The 22,309-nt window shown below is 28.9% G+C and overlaps 2 protein-coding genes across 5 annotated transcripts; one reads left to right on the top strand and one right to left on the bottom strand.

The window, feature by feature from the left end:
• Window positions 1-4,820: 4,820 nt before the first annotated feature.
• Window positions 4,821-14,360, bottom strand: LOC122521504 (beta-1,4-glucuronyltransferase 1). Its single transcript, XM_043642310.1, has 6 exons — window positions 13,689-14,360; window positions 8,095-9,083; window positions 7,544-7,933; window positions 6,986-7,321; window positions 5,882-6,124; window positions 4,821-5,328 (listed from the first exon to the last, which is right to left on the bottom strand). The coding sequence occupies exons 2-6, from the start codon at window positions 8,665-8,667 to the stop codon at window positions 5,131-5,133; spliced, it is 1,740 nt and encodes a 579-aa protein (XP_043498245.1). The 5' UTR covers window positions 8,668-9,083; window positions 13,689-14,360; the 3' UTR covers window positions 4,821-5,130.
• A 193-nt stretch (window positions 14,361-14,553) lies between these two features.
• LOC122521505 (carbohydrate sulfotransferase 5-like) lies at window positions 14,554-21,408 on the top strand. 4 transcript variants are annotated; one of them, XM_043642312.1, is made up of 8 exons: window positions 14,554-14,636; window positions 16,737-16,882; window positions 17,495-17,542; window positions 18,481-18,614; window positions 18,702-18,937; window positions 19,027-19,225; window positions 19,300-19,479; window positions 19,618-21,408. In XM_043642312.1, exons 2-8 carry the CDS (start codon window positions 16,745-16,747, stop codon window positions 19,937-19,939), a joined length of 1,257 nt encoding a protein of 418 aa, XP_043498247.1. In that variant the 5' UTR covers window positions 14,554-14,636; window positions 16,737-16,744; the 3' UTR covers window positions 19,940-21,408. The 4 variants fall into 4 exon arrangements, with proteins under 4 accessions (XP_043498247.1, XP_043498248.1, XP_043498249.1 ...); XM_043642313.1 differs by lacking the exon at window positions 14,554-14,636 and adding an exon at window positions 15,880-16,202; XM_043642314.1 differs by lacking the exon at window positions 14,554-14,636 and adding an exon at window positions 15,880-16,351 and having other exon boundaries at window positions 16,737-16,864.
• Window positions 21,409-22,309: the final 901 nt, after the last annotated feature.

Genomic DNA, 22,309 nt, shown 5'->3' with positions numbered 1-22,309 from the left:
ACTATTATTACACATATGTGTGCCATTAATTATGAAAATGGTCCAAATCTAAAATTCAAACAAATATAATTTATCATTTTTTTCTTTTTTTGTTGTTTATATCGGTCTACATTACAATAATGCATATAGTTGTAGTAAAAAAGAATATATTTACATATGTATGAGAATATATATAATTCAGATTATTTTTCATAATCAACGGCTACATGAAATGTTTATTAATATGATCGGGCACAATATTACTTTCTATGAATCACAATATTTAACTTAAATGCAATATGGTATAGAGTGTCAGCATTTCTTATACACATTTCTTTTTTTTCATTAATGTAGGGTAGGTATTAGGCGAATACTAGTTATGGAATTAAAGATTTCTTTTTAATTTTTTTTTCTTCTGTTCTCTAATTCTTTTTAAATATTTTTCAAGTAATAACTCATTTAAAATACTTAAAAAAATACTTCTTTAACGAATACAATACTATTAACAAATATTTTGTGTATTTTTATTTCTTGTGAAATCAACATATATATATATATATATATATATATATATATGTGCCCATAATTATGAAAGTGGTCTAAGTGAAAATTAAAAAAAAGATAAGTTTATTAATTATTTCACACCACATTATTTTAAACTAAATTAATTCAATGTAATTTTCACGATATTGTCAAAAATGAACCATTAGATAGTGTTTGTTATTTCAATATTATATAGAATTCATTTAATGTTCAAATGTAATCCTTTAAATATTTCGAAATAAGAAATATATGACTTAGACCACTTTCATAATTATGGGCACATATATGTTAATATACATACGTACATAATAATTTAATTTGATCAATCATTTTATTTATAAATATATATCCAATTGTTTTCAGAACAATATTGATAATAATAAAATAAATATAGAAAGAATATTTTTATGATAGAACGATGACAAAATTCTAGTAATAAAACATCAACGATTATAGTTAAGATATGTCGTTGAAGAGGTCTTGTTGAATTATAATTGCAATTTTTCTAATCAATTATTCATTGTAGTATTCATTTCCAGTCTCATACATTCAAAAAAAGTAAATAGAAAAAATGTATGACGAGTAAAATGAAAAACGTAGAACTTTTACAGTATATATATATTATATTACATGCTTATCGCATATAACTGCGTTTTAAAAATAAAGGAGTAATAATCGTTAGGAAAAAATTACAAAGGAACAAAAGTAATAAGTTCCTTCTTACGCTCTTAAGAATAGTGACTCACTCGGCCATTTAAATTAGAAATAAAAATAGATAATGTATTTTATACAATGGAATCATTAATCTTTAAATCCTGTTTGAATTATTCATGCAATCATATACCTATATTCGAGGAGCATGTTCATATTTTGATCGATTATTATCATTTATATAGACATGCATATCTATGCATGTATGTATATGTGTATGAATGAATGTATGTATGAATTTTGTGCATGTTTATACACATAAAAGATAAAGACGATAAGGCACAGAGTATACATATTACAATTATTATAATTATTAACCTTATTATTATATACTATTATATATATATTATATTATGGTTTATGGATTATATTAAATACGAGTAACAATTACATACATAGATTATAGCACAGCCTCTAGAAAATTAAGATTAAAGGCTGAAAATGTGAAAGGAACTTGCGATGCAAGGCGACCTTCGTCCGGCAAAATATAACATTATCTAGTTCTGTCAAACTCTCTTTATGCGATAGTTTCCTTGAAAGTATAGATATTTAGTTCGAGTGCAGCTAAATGATTTTATTTCCTTTTTCTCCCTAATGAAAGTAAAACTAAGTAGATATATGCCAGTGATTATGAAAGTGATCTAGAAATCTTTAAAAATTACATTTGTCATTTACTTTTTGTTATATTCCTCTACGCTATCATGTGTAATTATAGAAAAAAAATATATGCATATTGTTTTGATCACTTTTATAATCATTGATTTATACATCGGTATGACATAGGTACATACATATATATATATATATATATATATATATTATTTACAACATAATTATCCTGTACTATTCGCATTATTCATAATTGTGTTTTGTGTACATAAATACATTATTATTATATTATTAATATTTTTAATATACAATTAAAATAACATTAATAAATAATCAATTTCTTTAAACACGAAAAACTGTTTAGGTATACATTTATGTATATTATGTCATGAATTTCATGTTATCCTTAATTAGCATTTAAAATTGTTTAAATTGAAAGTTTTGTTCGAAGCAGGCCAATAATTTTTGTTCAATTACAATTTCTTCTTATTACTCGCGAGAAGAGTATACATATAGCTTATTTATTTGTTAATAATTTTTAATACATTATGTTATATACTTGTCGTAGGAAAAAATAAAAGAAGAGAAAGAAATTTGTCGAGTATCTACAAAATTAACGAACATTTCAAGTCAGAACTGTACAACAAATATTACACGTTAATTTTTGCTATGCATTTAAAGACATTTTGTTAGTTATAAAATGTGTTATATAATATACACAACACACATACGTAAATCTTTTTCTAAATATCGTATTTCTCTTGATTTATGTTTTGTTAAAAAAAATATGTCCTGTAAGTTCATATATAATAAATTTATAATTTTACTTGCGCACACATACATATATCTTTTGTGACGTAAATTATTATCATGCATGTCAATTTATCATGCTATCTAAACGACTTATATATATATATTTATATACATATATCAATTTTTTATTATTTATTTTATATAAAATGACTCAGCTAAACACAAATAAAATATAAACGAGTATACTTCAAAAATATTCAAAGAGTAATTATTTGCAGTAAATTCAATCAAGATATACCTAATTTATAAGAAGAAGAATATAAGACTTATATATATTTTTTTACAAACGCATAAGATTAAGAATGCTTAATTTAATCTCTCTCCACTTAACTGCATATTACATAAAAGTTTAATAATATTTCATATACATTCTACACATGCGTTGGAAAAATCTTTGATTATAATTCACAGACTAATTTATTCTTTGTAAATGCACAAAACGATGCTTTCCAGACAGTAAATACCCAATCAATTTGTTCTTAGTAATTGGAAATAATAAAAATGTATTAATTATAGATATATACGTGAATACAATACATATGTACAACGTCATACCTTTCTACCAATTATTGACGAACCACCGACAATAAAAAATGTCTACTTCGAACACTGATATACATTAAATGTGTTCATTGTGGAAGCACCAGTTAGGTTCGTTAATGATAAGAAAAACAGAATGATATGATACAAAATGTGAATTTCTCTCTCTCCCTTTTTGTTTAAATAACATATTTCAAATGATTGATCTTTCATTTTGTGTTTCCTTTACCGTTACAGACTACCACAACTCTGTTTCTAGAAAATGTTTATCAAATATTTTCTCAGTCTTGGACAGTGACTTTCTTCAATTTGCAAATACTTTGTATATGTATCATAAACGCTTTCTCGATTCAAATATTTTTGGCTATTTTGTTAATAATAAATTTAACTAGAGAAATCGCCTGTGCATCCCATTTCAAGTACCAAATAATCGGAGCGATGTATAAAGATTAAATATAGTACTTAAAATTTGTTTAATGTCAAAGTATAACTTTGAAAGTTAAGAATATAATCTCATCTGACTGTACAGTGATAATGTTTTATGAGTATGTGTGTATTAGTGTGTAAGAAAAAATCGTCTAAAATGTTAATATTAAAACAACTGAAAAAATTATAAGATAATTTATTGTTTGCTAAATGTCATGTTTAAGAAGATATTTTTAAAAGTTATGAATAGATATTTATAACTTTTTAGATCGAAAGTTAAAATGTTTCTTTGCAGGAAGAGAAAACTAAGGAAAGGAAAAGAGAAGGAAAACTAAGGAAATTGTGATGAGAGATAGAATGTATAATTTTGTGTGTATATTTTTTTTTCATCATTTATATTATGATAATAAATATAAATAATAAAAATTAATATAAAATAAAAAGAAATTAATTATTCTTTTTTATTTTTTGGTTGAAATAGTGTAATCAAAGATTAAATGAAAATATAGTTCAGTAGTTTTAATATTAAAGCAATAGCTACTAGAGAAAAGAAAGTTATTGTTATGTTTATGATACTCTTAGAAACATGCTCACCAACGATTCACTGACGATTTAGTCGATAGTTTAGACGATCAAAGCAATCAATGAAAGTCTATTCGATTTTGAATATCCACTGTATATTCGAGTAGAGTGTACTTATATACTTATGTAGATTGATACACATTGATGTAAGACTAGAATATTCTTATACGAGTTATAAACGTTGTTGTTGTTATTCCCATTATTCAACGATCAAAATTGAAACTTATATAAAACGTCATATATGTGTTATTCTCTTTGAATATTTATAAAATATATCGTGCGGTATCATTTGAAATATGAAAAAAATGAATGATTTCGAAGAAATATATATATATATATATATAACGATTTTCTTCTATAATATATTAAAATTATCTAGTTTCTTTTTTTAAAGAATATGTTGCCAATGCATTTTCATTTGTCATATAACTTAATAACAAAAATTGTTATCGCATCTATTTACACATATTTAATGTTTTATTAGTATTAGAATTAGATAAGCATTATCTTGAATATCCACTTAAGAATTAGATAAGCATTATCTTAATTCATTTAAGTTCAACAAATTAACTTGAACTATTAAAATAAAAAAATTTCTTTTTTCACTTTCATTTATAGAACATATATAAAGAAATTATTTTAAATAAAAAGAAAATAACTCTAAAAGGATACCTTGTTGTAATGATATAAGCGAGGATGTTTGTGAATCTTTGATTAAATTTATCATTGAATTGGCACAATTTCATGGAACATATTATTTTTGAATGACCATTCTTATTAACACAATTTAAGAAGTTGTGTTTCTATATATTATTGGCGTAGAAACTTTAAGATCAAACTGTTAGCTCATTATCAATAGGAGCTGGTCAGTATGTGTTTGCATTTATATGTTTATGTAGAGCGCTAGGACGCTCGTAGTGGCAGAGGCTAGACAGCACATCCTTTTCTCGTGCCATACAAGATTTTTAATTCCGGTACAATAATTTTCTTGATCAGAGCATTCGTCTTAGCAGTTAGCATTTCTCGATGAGGATCCTTTTTGAAGATCTTTATACCAGGACGATGAACCAAAAAAGCGTTGTCCAGAATGAGAAAGTCGTAATCAAGGACACAAAGTGCGTAACCCTAGTGGATATGTTTTAATGGTCAGCTAATATTTAATTATTTTTATTTATTTTATTTCTTCTTTAGGAGATTTGAATAAATATATACTTAATTATATTACCATGATAAAGCATATTCAGTAATTTGAACATTTGTCTATTTATACTACCATGATAGTATATCTAAAGAAATATTCTTATGAATTCAATATTATCCTCATTACTGAACTTTTTTATTTTATAATACGTTCAAATCATGATAAATAGATTATATATATAGATATATATATATGGTTTATAATACGATAACTGACAAATAAAGTAATAAAAGTACGTGTGTGTATATACAGGGTGATTGTGGGAACTGGATCGTATTCCTGCTCTTTTTTAGAAAAAAATAGAAGAAAAAAATAGAAGAAAATAATAGAGGAAAACATCATAGGACATAATATGTCTTAACTTTATTTTTTAATCCGTTCCCGGAGTCACCTTGTATATGAATGAATGAATATAAGAGGAGAAAAAATACACGTATTAGTAATCAATCAAGATCGATGATAAAAAAAAATACGTACCTGGGGCATCTTATCACTTTTTCCTTCCCAACTGAGTCGTTCATCGTACAAAGGTTCTTCATTAGTTCCTATAAAAATAGGTTCCCAATGAACGAAGCTACCCGTACGTTTTCCAACGTGAAATACATGAAGGCCTTCGGTTTCGGGTGCTTCCTGCCATTCCTTACTTCGTGGAACGTTGTGACAACCGGAACAAAGCTTCTTATGAAATGGAATAGCTGTCCCTGCTTTCAACATTTGTACCTACAAATATAATATAATATAATAAAATATACATATATATATATGGGTATATAATATTTTTCTTCTTCTTCTTCCTCTTTTTATTAGGACTTTGTCCTGTTATAATAGCTTTTTTTTTATTGCTATTTCTAGGAACAATTTATTGTTTTTACCGAGGGTAGGTTGCTATCACCCCTGATATATAATCTATAGGTATTATATATATTTTTTATCAATGTTATATATAATACTATATCTTATACATATTATGTATTATAAATATTATATACTATATATAATATATATAGTATAGTATTGACCAATAAGTATATATAACATACATATGTTACTTAGGTACAATATATTACATATTAAATATAGATATAAAGTGACATAGTAGAACATGGGAAAGTAATCTAAAAGTTATAATTTGAAAACAGGTAAGAAGAGGGAGAAGAAGCGAGACGAGATAACAGCATTAATTCCGTCCCCATCATGGTCCACGGTCAAAGGAAGCTTCGTTGATTAAACGACCCTCGCACGTCGCATATACGTATTATAGAACATATATATCTAACTTACATATGAGTATATGTCTACATAGGGGACGTATACATATTATACGTGCCAATATACGTATATACCTATATAGATATATTGATAGTAAAGTGAGAGTCTACCAACGCATACATTCACATTTAGGTGGACACGTATGTGTATACCAACTCAACCTACGTATATACTTCTCTCTCACTTACTTTCCTAACTTTAATTGCCATCAAGTTCACTCGGTCGACCATCACCAACCACGGAAACACACTGAATAATGTCGCAGTTCTTTATTACGACTAATAAAAATACGCTCTTTTGTCGGAAGCTTACCAAATGAGTTTTATTGTTCGGCGGCCGATACTTTTCATTAACTTCGAAGATCGACAAGACATAAACCTTAGGATTAGATTTAAGTAATGCCGGTTGATCCCTCTTACGAATCATTTCAAGAAACTTCTCTGGAAGATTTGGACTTGGATATAATTCAATGTCACTTGCAAAGACGTAATAGGTTGGTGCTGATTCTCTTGCTATGTTTCTTCCAACGTTAACAGGGTAAAGTAATTTCTTCTCGTTTTTGTACATCTTCGAGAGAGTTATATTGACCCAGGGTGGCCCCAACGTACAATTGTACGTATCAGACATGACTTTTTCTGACGTTGGAACCTAACGTATTTAAAGTTAATTAATATTAATTGATTATGACAGTAATTCTGTGGGCCAAGTTATGCACAAAAGTTTATTAAACTTTAATCTGGTTTTTAATGAATTAAGTTTAAAAATTTTAATAATAGAAAAATACAAGAAATTTATTTTTAGAAAAAAAAAAATTTCAAATTTCAAACAAAGAATGAATAAAGAGAAGAGAAAAATAGAACGTTTATTTACCGATTTTGGCACGTGTTTACTGCTGAAAAAGACATGAAATGTCACCAGTTGAAAAACCAATGGACTACCACAACTTCTAGAATATTTGATCGCGTCTAGAGTCGCCGAAAAGTCTGTGCCAGGAGCATGCATCGCGATCGATATCGGTGCTCTCCAACGTTCTAACAAAGGTTCCAAGTTATCCAGAAAGGTATAATCGGCATGAGTGGTGTAAGTTACACTTTCCCAGCATTTAACGTTCATACTCATAGGTACATAATTATATAGAACCCAATAGTCACCACGTTGGGCTCTTCTAGGTTCTAATGATTTTTCATTGCAAGATATGGCTTCCTTCAAAGTGGCAGCTGATTCTGGTGTTGGTGCTGATACTAGTCCATTGATGTTTTTCTTTTATTTAAACGAAAAAATTTAATAAATCAAACTAAATCCAATACTCTTGAGATTACATTTAATCATCGTCATTAATGTTATCGTTATTATATTACAAATCCTTTTATCTTTAATAGTATATTGATAAACTATCAAAATGGTTTAATATAAATACATACCGTACGATTACGAGCACGAAGATCATCTCGTCCAATCGTATCGTCAAGTACTTTGTTGACCTTGGCCTCCTTTGAGGTGGGTTTTATAGTGACGATCCCTCCAGTCATTTCGTTCATCGAAACATCTTTCTTTTTGCTTCTTTTGTTCGTTAAAAAGGATGGGATAGGTGATAACAACGAAGAAGAAGAAGAAGAAGAAGAAGAAGAAGAAGAAGAAGAAGATGAAGAAGACGAGGAGGAAGAAGAAAAAGAAGAAAGGATAGATGTCAAGGTACCATTCGAAAGACGATCAACAGATGATGATGCTCCAGCAACAACAGTTCCACCAGCACCACCAGAAGTACCAGTATCACTAACAATACCATCTTCTTGAAGAATCGAATTTCTTGAACCTTGTACTTGTGCTGCAGGTGGGGCTGGAGCTGGAGGTGCAGCAGCAGCCCAATTGGTTTGTGGATCTTCGATCCAGGGGCCGGATGAGGATCCAAAATGTGCGCACACATAAAGGAGTACGCAAACGTTAAGCACCACAGATAGGCGTAAAGCCCAATTTCTCCTAGCTATACCGATCATACTCGTATTACAACACGAATAATAGGAGTATGGGGTTTCTTCTTTTCTTCACCTTTTCCTTCGTTTTTTTTTCTTCTTCTTTTTCTCCCTCTTCTTCTGCTCGTCCTCAGCCACTCTTCTACCTTCCACCTTTGTCGTTGATTCGTTAATAAATAAAAACTTCTTTTACGATCACCAAATTGTAAATTAACGAGTAAAACCTTCTCCTCCACCTTTTCCTTCTCCTTCTCCTCCTCTTCCTCCTCCTCCTGCTCCTCCTCGAGCCACGATATTTTTCTTTTACCACCAATCTCTATATTTTTACTTTCCTTCCTATCGGAAGGACAACCTTCGCCAGCCACGATTCTTAATCTCAGGAACTAATCTCGTTCATTTTTATTTTTGTGTGGTTCTTCTTTCTCTTTCTCTATGTTTATCTGAAAAATAATTAAAATCATTTTTAAATACTATTAAAACAAGATAGGAAATAAATTTGATTAAAATATTTTAATGATTTTTAAATGAATTTATATTTTTATAGAATATAGTAGAATATAATATAACATAGTATAACACAATATAAGTATAACACATAGAGTAACATAATATAGTATACTATGGCATATTACATAGTACAAATAATATTCTACATATATATAAATAGATAATACGTAAATTGTTTCTATATTAAATGATATCATAACGGCCATTATTATTTCGACAGTTAGCTAATATTCCGAAGCCTGCCAATAACGAAAGACGTGTTTCTTTTTCCTCAAGGAAATTCTCGAGACCGTAATTATGGTTTAGCAATCGGTGAGCGAAATCGGTGGAGCTCAAAATGATAGAGTGTAAGAAAGAGAGAAGGGTACAGTTAAGAGGAAGGATAATAACGAACGATATCGCGATGATGACTCGTCGTCTCTCGTCGATTGAGGAAACTTTTCAAACACGAGTTGGTATCATAGCTTTCGAACGAATGAATTTTAATCATTCGAAATAAGATCGAAATAAGATTGAGATAAGATTTTTCAGATAAACATAGAGAAAGAGAGAGAAGAACACATAAAAACAAAAAAATTAGTAATAAAAGAAAAATATCGTGGCTCGAGGAGAAGCAGAAGGAGGTTTTACTCGTCAATCTTTAAATCTTGTTACGTTATAAAATACATTACAAAATACATGTAAACATTATAAAATACTTGTTTCATGTATTAATTGTAAGAATTATTTGGAAATTATTTTAATTTCTTTAATTCTTTTTTTTTATCTCAAATATTTTTAAATTATAACTCTAGAAACTTTTAACTGATTCTATATATAAATATATATAAATAAATAGTAATTATAATTATTTAACTTTGCAATAATTTTGTAGAGTTTTCTCAAGATTATCAAAAATTGTTTAATGGAATATTATATTTTTAATTATATACTTCTAAAACGGTATTTAGACAGTCATCGTGTATTTATATAAGCTTATCAGCGTTCTAATTTCTATAAATTTCTTGGTAAACAGGAAATACAAAAATAACCTTTTTATAATAGGAAGAGTTAAACGTTGATAATACAATCACCGGTTGACAACCTTTTCATCCTCAATTGTATATTAATAAGTCTCATTCGCATAGAGTTGTCTGTTTAATTTAAATTTATAATTTCTGCTAAACATAGTATATAATTAAAAATCAAACAATTTTTGAAATTTGACAAAATTTTAAAAGATTTTTTAACAAATAAAAATTTGATTTCTTTCAGATTTTTCAGACAATGCATAAGTATTAATAATTGAGAACAATCAAAGTGTTGTTAGCCAATATTACACAAAAAAAACGCGTTTGCTTAGACAAAGACGAGCGTTACTCATTTAATTAACACAATTATATCGAAGTATCTTAGAATATGTGTGTGTATGTAAGTATTCTTTTTTTAAATAAAGATTCGAAGTCGAGCTCGCTATTAATTTTTTCTTTTCAAATACGACGTAGTAACACAACACATGCATATGTAAGTAAGCGCGATCACGCGAAACCCGTTCTCTTGTTATATATTACCGGACGCATGATGAAAAAAATAAATAAATTTATCAGAAGCTCGTACACAGTCATCCTACTTCAATTTGTATTATGATAAGTATTGTTATATAAAAATGACGAAAGAATTCACAAAATTTATTATAAGGAAAAAAACATAATACACAATCAAACATACACAATAAGCTTTTTATAGTTTTACTTGTTCAAACGAAATATTTTCTCTTTTCTTTTTATATCTTCTTTTTTACTGTTCGATTCTTACTTCATTTCGGCAAATTTTAGAAAGCTAATTATACTGTTTGTTGTTAATTTGATTTCTTATCTTTTGACTATAAAAGATGAATAAAAAGATTTTTAAACTCTGCAGGAGATAGAGAAAAGATAAATAAGAGATAAAAAGAAAGGGGAAAGGGAGGCACGTGGCCAGCTTTGATCTACAGGGTGATTCCCATAAAATATAATTAACTATTTTTACCCTAAATATCTTATTAAAAATTGAATCAAAAAATGTATTTTTGAAGTTATTTTTTTTAATTATTATTATTATTATTTATTGTGTTTACACATTAGTGTTCCCTAATATTCAAATTTTATTTCTTTTTTTGGTAAAAAAAAAGTTAATAATTATAAGAATTTAATTGAAAATTGTTAATAACATTTAATTCAAATCGTTGAAAAAACAATATTATTATATTTTATTAAAGATTATTATCTTAAATTATTTTAAGATAACATGATATAATATATTATTGCCCGTCATTCTATTCTATTTTTGTTATAAAAAATATGAATTGATAGTTCGATATGGTTCGATTAGAAACTGTTGGTAACAGTTAATGTGGACCACCCTATATAGCAAGAGTAACAGCCCTCGAGGAACCGGTCGCACATCGTCTGGGTTGCGTCGTCGTTTCGAGGCTCGACAACCTTGAGAAGAGAGCGTGAATGCAACATTTTCTCTGCTTTCGTTCGCCATAAGGAAGTCTTAGAAAATTAAACGAACAAGTTCACGGACTTTTCTAGACATTTATCACTTTTGATATAATTGATTGGCGAATGTGACGAATAATCCAAAAAGAAGAAGGTAGAAGTAAAAGAAACAGAAAAGCGCGCCTACGAGAACGTTTGAATGTTAATTTTCCCGCCAAAATTTATAGAATGAAAATTTTCCTTTTTTCTTTGTTAACTTTGCTACTACGAATGATTATGCGTTTCTTCAGGTTGCAATTAGAGTAGAAAGACTAATATGAGAAGGGAGTACCAGTTGGCATAACATGTGACGAAATTGGAAGGACATCTGCCATCTTGGTATGTCAATTTTATTCGCGCAAAGAAGTTGTACGTGTGGCTCATATAAAAAACTTACTTACGTATACTAACATGGCGGGAGAAATACGAAGAATTTTTCAACGATGATGTGTTTACTTATTCCTTTTTCTCTTGTTCTCCATAAAATTTTATTCCAACATATAATATATCTAGACTTAAATTTATTATAGTATATGCTATACGTTATTATGATAATTTCTTCCATAACTTTTAGTATGGTATATATGGTATACTATAGTATATAATATTAATACATTATAATATATTAAAATTATACAGTATAATTTAAGTTATATCACATATTTATACCATATACTATACGATTTAATATAAATTTAAACATTTCGCGCATATTAATTATGAATCATTATTTTATTCGTTTTGTTCATAAACCGTTACAAGGTGTTCTAGGTAATACAAAGGGAAATAATACAAGAAAAATAGAAAGAAAGAAGAAAAACGGCCATGACCACACAGTTGTCCTCGATGAGTCGCCCTATTCCTAAACGATCGTTTCACTCTAGCTAGGTCTGACGTGGACATCGTCAGGGTCATAGCGTCGGGAAGATTCTACAAATGACCTCCACATCGTTCCTCATGGAATATGTATGTTTGTCCTGAGTATAGTTAAAGAAATAACGAGAAAGAGAGAAAGAGAAAAAGAGAGTATGAGATAGCAAAGTGGAAAGACATACGGCTAGCCAATGTGAATAATTGATCGTCCTAATGGAACGACATCGTATACCATGACCGGCTTTTCGAGTCACGCGCCCGCGTACAACATAAGAAACCAAACTATGAAGATGTATTCCGTGTAGCCGGTCTATCTATTTTTTTTTATCTTTCTATGATCTCGTACAGAAAAAAAGCCCCGTCTGTATCAAATTAACTTTACTTTTTTCCAGGAATATATATAATTAATTAGGTATGTATGTTGTGTGTATTTATCTATCATCAATTTGCTTGTTTTTAATTAGTGTAAGTGATCCAAACTGTGGGTTTTTAAATTATTGGAAAGAAGTGATAACGAATAAACGTTTTTATCTGATAGTAAACTATCTTATACGTTTACAATGATTTTACTTATCTATTTTTAAGATATACTTTGTTAATGATTAATGTTTACATATTCTGAGATATCACTTCACTAAATAAGTAAATTTGATTTCCACTTGACCATGACAAAATCTATCTTTAATCAATATTTGACAAAATAATATATCTGTACATAATGAAGTGGAAGGAATATTTATTTTGTTAAGAAATAGTAATTAAAAAAAAGAAATGAGATATTTGTTCAATCGGAATCGAAACTCAAATATTACCCTTTGTTAAATATATATATATTGCATATGTATACTAACATAAATCATACCACATAATGCATATATATATTAATATATAGTAAGATTTTCATTTGTATATTGCCATGACAATTGTATAAAACTCATTGAATTTCATGGAAAAGTGTAAGAGATAAAAAAAAAAGAAAGAGAGTAAAAAGAGAGAGAAAAAGAGAAAAGTAAAACGAGAACGAGAGTGAGATAGAAAAGAAAGAGAAAGAGAAAGAGGAATTTTTAGTATCTAGAGCAAACGTCAAGACGACGAGGACGACGACGATGAGTAGAAACGAATAGAAAGCACGATTCTCATCATCAATATATATATAATACTTACTCGTATTGTATCTCCTGATTGATTCCAGACAATAATTTTCGAGAATACTTTCTCGAGGGACGATGCGGAATCGAATTTTATCGAAGAGAAAGAAAAGCAGTAGCAGTAGCAGTAGTAGTAATAATAGTAGTAGTAATAGTAGTATTGGTGGTGGTAGTTGTAGTAAAAACCGGCATCATCCGTTGTGGATTATGGGTCGAGAAAGGTAAGGTTTGAGAGAATTATAGAATAATAAACGAGTAGAGTATATCGGTGGCACGAAAAAATGAGATCTACTTGACGTATGTATGTATATCCTAGAAAAATCTTGAACACGCTCGACGATACAACACTGTGTGTTTTCCCTTGACACTGTGCAGTAGTAGTCTATCTTATTTTTTTCCTAGTCGTCTTATTGACTAGTTCCTAGTCGATATTGTTATCGAGAATTGTAATTGGCACTCTCTCTCTCATTCTCCCTTCTATCTTGAATATAACTAACACTGTGTTAAGACACTGCAACACTACACCACACCACCGGCATTACAAACTCAAAGTTGCCACCGTGACGTAGACGTTCCCTCGACACCTCGTAAAAACGTCCACCGATAGAGAATCGGATTCCCCTACTTACTCCTTTATCTCTATCTCTTTCTTCCTCCCACCCTTTACACACTCTCTTTCTATCTCTCTCTCTCTCTCTCTCTTTTGCTCTTTCGCGAGTAGAACGCGTTGTCGACCTTTCCTTAGCGATTTCTTTTGCTTTCGAACGTTAACCGCCGTCGTTTGAGAAACACCGGCTTCTCAACGTCGTCGATGACGAGTACAAGAATAAAAACTACACGACGAAAACAGCACGAGAATTTTTCTCTACACTTTCGTTGTTTTCACAAGAAATATATCATCACGGAAGCCACGCTCATCGTTGTAGAAAACACGCAACAACGATATACATATTATAGAATAAAGGTAAAAAAGATACGTGTCGAGAGAACTGACAGAGGGATAGGCAGCAGGGTGGTGTATGCATGTTGTGTTTCCTCTTCTTTGCTCTGCTGCTCTATATATGTATGCATGTGAACAACATCATGAAAACAGAGAATTCGATTTCTATTCGAATAAGTAAATAAATGAAAATCAAATAAAATAAAGTAATAGAATTAAAAACACGCTTTTATTTAAAATAAATGACGCACAACGCAGATTTTATCTGTTCAGACTAGATTAGAATTCTCGCCATGCTTGTTTGAGAAAATCGCAAGGAAAAAAAGAATGAGGAAAAGAGAGAGAGAGAGAGGAGGGGTATACTTCGTATATATATATATCTATCTATCTATTATTTATCTGTTATTTATCTCTTCCTCTTCCTACTTTTTTTTCTTATTTCTCACAATTTATACAAAAAAATGGAAAGGTAAATGAACAAAATATAATGCAATGTGCGTATGTGTGTGTATATCTGGATAACGCGGTGCAACGAGTTTAGGGAACGAGATGAGAGAAACAGCTCGCTCGTGCAACGGCCGCACCACTCGAGCAACAGCATCCGACTGACGACGGGCACGACGAGTGCCTCGCGATCGGTTCGGTCTTCATCAGCAACGCCGGCGAAGCGTTGGCGGGATAGGCGACACCCTTCTTCTTTCCATTATATTCCCCGACTTCTCTCGAACGAGAGGGTGTTTGTTGCCACCATCGAGACTACCAACATCGCTGCCAACGACCGTTCTGTCCGTTTCTTTTCTATTATCTGTCGATTCAAAGGGGGCGTTTCTTCCTTCTCTCGAGTAGACTATCGATTTAAACTTTTAAACTCGAATTTAATCGATTATCTTTTTTTCCTATTCGATTTATCTCGTTTTATTTCTCTTTCTCTCTCTCTCTTTTTCTCTCTCTCTTTCTTTTTACGATTTTCTTTATTTTTTCTCTTCTTGCATCTATTTATTAAATTTAATTATTTGTTTTTTTTCTTTTCTTTTTTGTTCAGATTCATTAAAATTAATAAATATTAACGTTATATTTATATTTATTAATAAACGAATATTATGTGTATATATTACGATTTAAAAATGGAGCCATATTGAATATTTTGTTTTTGTTTTTTTTGAAAGAGTGGCGGGAAATTCGTATCCTTATATGTTCGATGACTATTCATTTGTTTCGTGTAGAAAGTAAGAAATATATATATGTATTTCCCTCTCTCTTTCCACACTTTCTCTCTACCTATCTTTCTTTCTCTCTTTACATACAGACAGAATAGAATCATTAACATTTTATTGTATTTTACATTAGCTTTGCGAAACGGTCGACTTAAGTTTTGATTTATCTTTGAAAAAGCACTCGACGATATTCTCGTTTCCACATTCCTTTTTCACCTTTTTATATTTTCTCCTATGCAAACTGGCAACGCAAGCAATCCTGCCAATGCCATTGGGAGAGAGAGAGAGATAGAGTCAGATTATATAGCATTGAGAAGACTAGTGCTGAATAGTCAGTTTATATATTTCAGCAGCGAATCATAATGGGCTTCGCTCGGTAACTTTACATTTTAAATGATTAGGTTTGAATAATGCCACTACTTATTTGCAATTCGACCATCGTGTTTAAAACAATACCAAAATTTAATATTTTAAATAACGTCATTTCAATATCCGGCCAAATGTAACGATTTATATGATTCTAAGGTGAGAATAATTTTTAACTACTCTATATTGTTTAAAAATATGTGTTTTACGTCTCTTTTTTTTTATAATAATCATTATGAAATAAATAATAGCTGCCATTTATTTTGATCAGTATTTATAAAATAAAATCAGTATGTGATATAAATAATCAGTATTATGAAGGTTACTACAAAAGTTATCAGTACTTACAGTAAAATATTATACATCTGTGAATACAAGCTTGATGTAATCTTTATACTATTCTGTTCTGAAAGTTAGGTAATATTTTTATGTCATTTATTAATAAATAAGATAGACAACTAAAGCGGTGTATATAATTGTTCTTATAAGGATATAATATTTCTAAGTCACTTTATTATATTCTCTTTCGCTCTGTCTTATTCAGGCATAAGGATGTCAAAGCGACTCAGCTTCTATGCTCTGGTTGGCCTGGCGTCCCTCTGCATCTTCTTCTTTGCATTTAATCAGCGCTACAGCAGCTATCTTGAACATCGACTACAACCGGTATTATCGGTCAGTAATTATTCGGAGGTGAGGATTGCTCTTAATTGAGTCACGCCAAACACACTCTTTTCGACGGTAAAATCTAACTCTTCCACCTAACTTTTTCTTGTTTAAGAGCTAACAATATGTTTGCCAAAGTGTGTCTCACATAGTTTGGTAATGCTCTTTCTCCCTGTTTCTATCGTCTACCTATTTATTTTATTCTCTTACACTTTGGTTTTCCTTTATCGATGGATTAATTAGCACAAGTTATTAAAGAAAAATACTTTGACCTTTTCTTACTTTTCTTTCGTACCATTAGTTTGATTTTGAAATATTATTTTCCTTTTGCGTTTTGGGATTGTATGTTCTCCCAAATATTCTTTTTCTTATTTGCCTTGTTCTTTTCTTTTTGTGTTACACTTCTTTAAAAGTATTCACTTATTATTATTATTATTATTATTATTATTATTATTATTATTATTATTATTATTATTATTATTGTATTACTAAATTTTCCTAAATTATCCTAAATTACCAAATCATATATGATTTTGAGGGGGAGAAAGATATTCTTTTTATCATACCTAAAATATTATCATATTTCTTCCACGAGCACACAATTAAAAGATTAAGAAACTCGATACTTCTTCGATATAGGACGTTGAAATAAGGCCACGGATCGTCAGAATCCCAGAATCTGTAACGGTAAGCTTAATATATATGAACACATATATTAAAAAATCTTTGTTTTGCAACAATAAATAATATCTGCATGTCATAGTTGAGCCTAATCATAGAAAAATGAAGTATGATGTACGTTTACGATACTTATCGATATCTGGATCGTTTGTTATATAGGTAATTATATGTCTAACTTATTATTATTGTGTTTTTAATTTATTAAAACATTTCATATAAATATGTATATATATATTTGATCATTCTCTATGATATTTGTCATAAACGTCTTACATAAATAACTAAACATTAAACTAAAATGTATTTTTAATAGCCAAATATATTAAATTATAATTAATTTAAAATTTATTCTCTATATGCATTTAGTTATAGACATGCTAGTACAGTAATCCTTCTATTTACGCGAATTCTCTTTAACATGCTTGAACTATCTACCAGAACCCCATGCTTTGTTATGTTATGTAATAATACAAATTCGAGGATTACTTATTGTAATTTATTTCGTTATCGCTTAAACTTACTTTTCTACAGCAGTAAAAGCTAAATACATATTTGATAATATGAAACGGATCTTTGTTTTAAAGGATTTTTCATGATTCCATTTACATGGTTTTCATTTATGCACTATTTTTGTGGAATCAATTACTTGCGTAAATGGAGAGATTACTATAATTAATTGTACTATCTTTCCATTTCATGTTTAATTTTATTAGTGAACATTGATATAGGCATATTGCTTGTAAGTATGATTTGATGCTTCAAAAAATGATCTGATTGTATTATATGTGTTCTGTAAATAATACTGTGCTGCTGATTTGCATTGTCGCATATGTTGCATATATTCTAAAAATATGTGAAAATATGTGTTATGTCTTGATAACAAAAAAGAAAGATAAAAAAATCATTTCTTATTTTATTAGAGCTATATAAATTTTTGTTAATAGGCATACGTCAGAAGTGGAAACGATAATGCTACGGCTATTGAAATACAAGAAGTCTTAGATCAGCAAAGGAGAGCCATAGAAAGGGAGATGCAAAATTACGAGTATCCTAATGGAAAATATGGTCTCAATATTAGGTAAAACAAATGCAATACAAATTCATTACCTTTTACAATCCATATACCATAAATTAAAACATGTGTTTTGCATATACATGTATACAGTAAATTGGATGACTTAGTTATGGAAAAAGGTGGTGCTCCGATGAGAAGTATAATTTTAACAAGTTGGCGAAGTGGTAGCACATTCCTTGGCGATGTCATAAATGCACATCCAGCAAATTTCTATCACTACGAACCATTGCTTGATTTTGGAATTGTACAAATCAGAGGTCCGCCACTTGCAGAGGAAGCACTGGAAAATATTGAATCCTTGTTAAATTGCAATTTTCATAATCTTGGTAAGAATGTATGAACCTAAATAGAATTATGATTAAAAATTAAGTAACATATAAAAAGAAATAACATAAAGTTGATCATATAATTGTAGATAGGTATTTAGAATATGGAAAAACTCATCCATGGGTCTTTAATCACAATACACATTTATGGCGTCAATGTCAAGTACATAAAAAAATATGTTGGGACTCTCGTTTTGTTTCAAAATTCTGTCAATTATTTCCATTTCAATCGATGAAACTTGTTCGTTTAAGATTACGCGCTGCAGAGGATCTTTTAGCTCAAAAACGGTAAATTAATACATCCTACAATTTAATTTTATTATGTACATTTGGTACTATGGAATACACTATTATCTGTTTAGTTTAGGGATAAGATTAGTATTATTAATACGTGATCCACGAGGAATTTTACAATCAAGAAAACATAGAGAATGGTGTCCTACCAGTCCTGATTGTTCAGATCCAGCTTTGGTCTGTGCCGATATGGTTTCAGATTTTAGTGCTGCAGTACGCTTGATAAAAAAGTATCCACATTCCTTTAGGTAAATATTATAATCTAATAAAGTTCACATTAATTTGTTGAAATACATTTCTTATCATTGTGTCTTGTACAAGATCTTAATAATTAAATAATAATATATGTTTTAAATATAATATTTTTAATACGTATAATTTCATAGGGTGGTGCGATATGAAGATCTATCAGTAGAGCCATACAAATATGTGAAAGAACTTTATACATTTTATGGCTTGGATTTTCATCCTAATGTAAAAAGATTTTTAGATACTCATACAAAAAGTGACGTTGGTGGTGTATCGAGTACATTTCGTAATTCTAAAGTTGCCCCATTTCATTGGCGAACTGATTTAGAATTTGAAGAAGTCGATGAGATCCAAAGAGTGTGTGGATCGGCTATGAGATTATGGGGATACGTAGAAGCAACTAATGCTACTCATCAAAAAGAATTTGATCCGCTTACAGAATATCAACTACAGTTGTGACATCTAATGTACAGAATATTTCCAATGGATACGGTGTACAGTACAGTAGTATAAAATATCAAGACTATAAGAATTAGTTATTTTGATTACACATGGAGGCACATCAAGATTATCCAGAGTGTGGTACATACATACAATCTTGTGAAAATAATATTCATGAGATGGTGTGCTATAGGAATATACATATACTCAGGAATATATTAACATGACATCTGTGAATATTTCGATATTCAAATATCATAGTTAAAAGATTTTCTTACTTCTTGATATTTAATTTGAAAAGACCAATGGTGATGCCGTTCCTCAATTAAAAAATAAAAAATAAAATTAAACAGATATAGCAGGAAAAACAAAAAAGAAATCTCTTTAGAAATATTGTGCACAGTGCGTGAAAGCAAAAATAATTTATGCTATAGGTTTTAAAAAGAAATAATCGAACTTTGTTAGAATCTATATGAAAATGCATTTTTTAACACAAGAACTTATTATAATATCTACTCATATCAGTAAAGATCTCTAGTTAATTATTGAAATTATTTTATAAAACTCTCTTTGGAGAGATGTTTCTTAGATCTGATTATATTATATAATGCTTATATCAAATATTTTATGATATAAAAACTGACTTTCCTTGTTTTTATAACTATTCCTCATATATAAGTCACAAAAGTCATATTTACAAAAAGTACAGCACATGTCTTATATATGTTACGATTCATACCATATTTCCATTTGATTTAAAAAAAAAAGAATACGTTTACATACATGTATAGTTTAAATTCACTCGATAACACTCTCTGTACCGTTTTTAAGTGAGTATTTATATGTAAAAAAAGAAAAAAGCCTAGTTGAAACGTTGTGAAATGTTATACATGCACATATGATAAATCGATAAATGTATAAATTTAAAAAAGAAGTTGGATCGATTCTTGCAGCTATCTTAGTTGATAAGACAATTTTCGAAGTTTTACACAATATATACATATTGTTACATTTGTAAATCTAACTATCGAATTAATTTATTTGATAAATTATGAATCTAATTTATGAATCTCAAATTAATCAATGACTGTGTTTATATATGTTATGGTTAAAGTGTATAATTCAGTTAATTCATGAAATAACAATAGGTATATAGTTATGTCAACGTGGTACGTTCAGACTCGATAGAACAGCACGATTAACAGAACATTTGTTTTTAAAGTAAAGAAATTGATATGAACGGATAACTACGAGTATTGCTGTAGAAACAAAAATTGACTCTACAGACAGATCAAATCTTAATTTTATACTTTAATTACTCGCCTCTCATGAATTCATATATTATCAAGTTAAAGTATGTATTCTGTCTTTTTCATATTTTAACTGGTTGGTATAGTTATTTCATGAACTAATGGATTTCACGTTTTAACAGTAACAGTTTAAAAAATTATGCTTTTGAAAATAAAATATTTTATTTGTTCGAAAAACTATACTTTTGAAAGTAAATTTACCTAAAATCTCTTCGGATGTCCTAACAGTTATACCAACTTACAGATACTAATACTTTGGGAGGTGGTTTACTGAACATACGACTGGTTCAGATAATTTATAATAAACAACAAATTCGGGATTACACTACTAGTTTCACTTTCGATAATGATACTTTTGTATTCTTTGTATAGTGATTACCTTTTTTTTATTTGAATAGTTTTTACCAACAAATGGTATTATTTTGGAATATAATAAGTTGATTCTCTTCAACGATATCGATTATAGATAAATTCTTATCTCATGTTAACTATTTTGTTTAAAGTAGTAGATACTATTTGAAAATAATTAACCATTTTTTTAACATTATTTTCATTGTGTTAATTGATTATTTAGGACTCTATAAATTAAACGCTTCTTTTTAATTTTTTGCATGTGCGTGCATAAAAAATACTTTGTTTATATTTAGATATATATAATTAATTGTTAGTTTTTGAAGAATATAATATTACATTTAATTGATTAAAAATACTATATTATATATTTTATTACAAGTAATTAAATTTCATCTTTCAATTATGTTTTTACTATGAAATAAATACACGTCGTTTTCAAAATATAAACTACATGTATATTCAATGCATCATTATAATTGTTATTTAAAGTATAATAATTATAACACTTTTAATATATAAATTTAATAATTATCTTATGAAACCTTCAATAAAGTATAAAATTGCAGGAAAAAAAGAGAAATGATAAAAAGAATAAATTTTAATAAAAAAAAAAAGTTAGTAAAATTCATTAACTTTCTAATGAAAATTTGTTGACTCTTGTTCATCGAATTTATTGTCTTGAATAATTATAATAAAAAGTATTTCATAAGAATAAATATATGAA

Source organism: Polistes fuscatus, unplaced genomic scaffold, assembly GCF_010416935.1.
Source record: "Polistes fuscatus isolate 324 unplaced genomic scaffold, CU_Pfus_HIC Scaffold4, whole genome shotgun sequence".
In the NCBI taxonomy this organism is placed as follows: Eukaryota; Metazoa; Arthropoda; class Insecta; order Hymenoptera; family Vespidae; genus Polistes; species Polistes fuscatus.
This window is presented reverse-complemented; position numbering and strand designations above follow the sequence as displayed.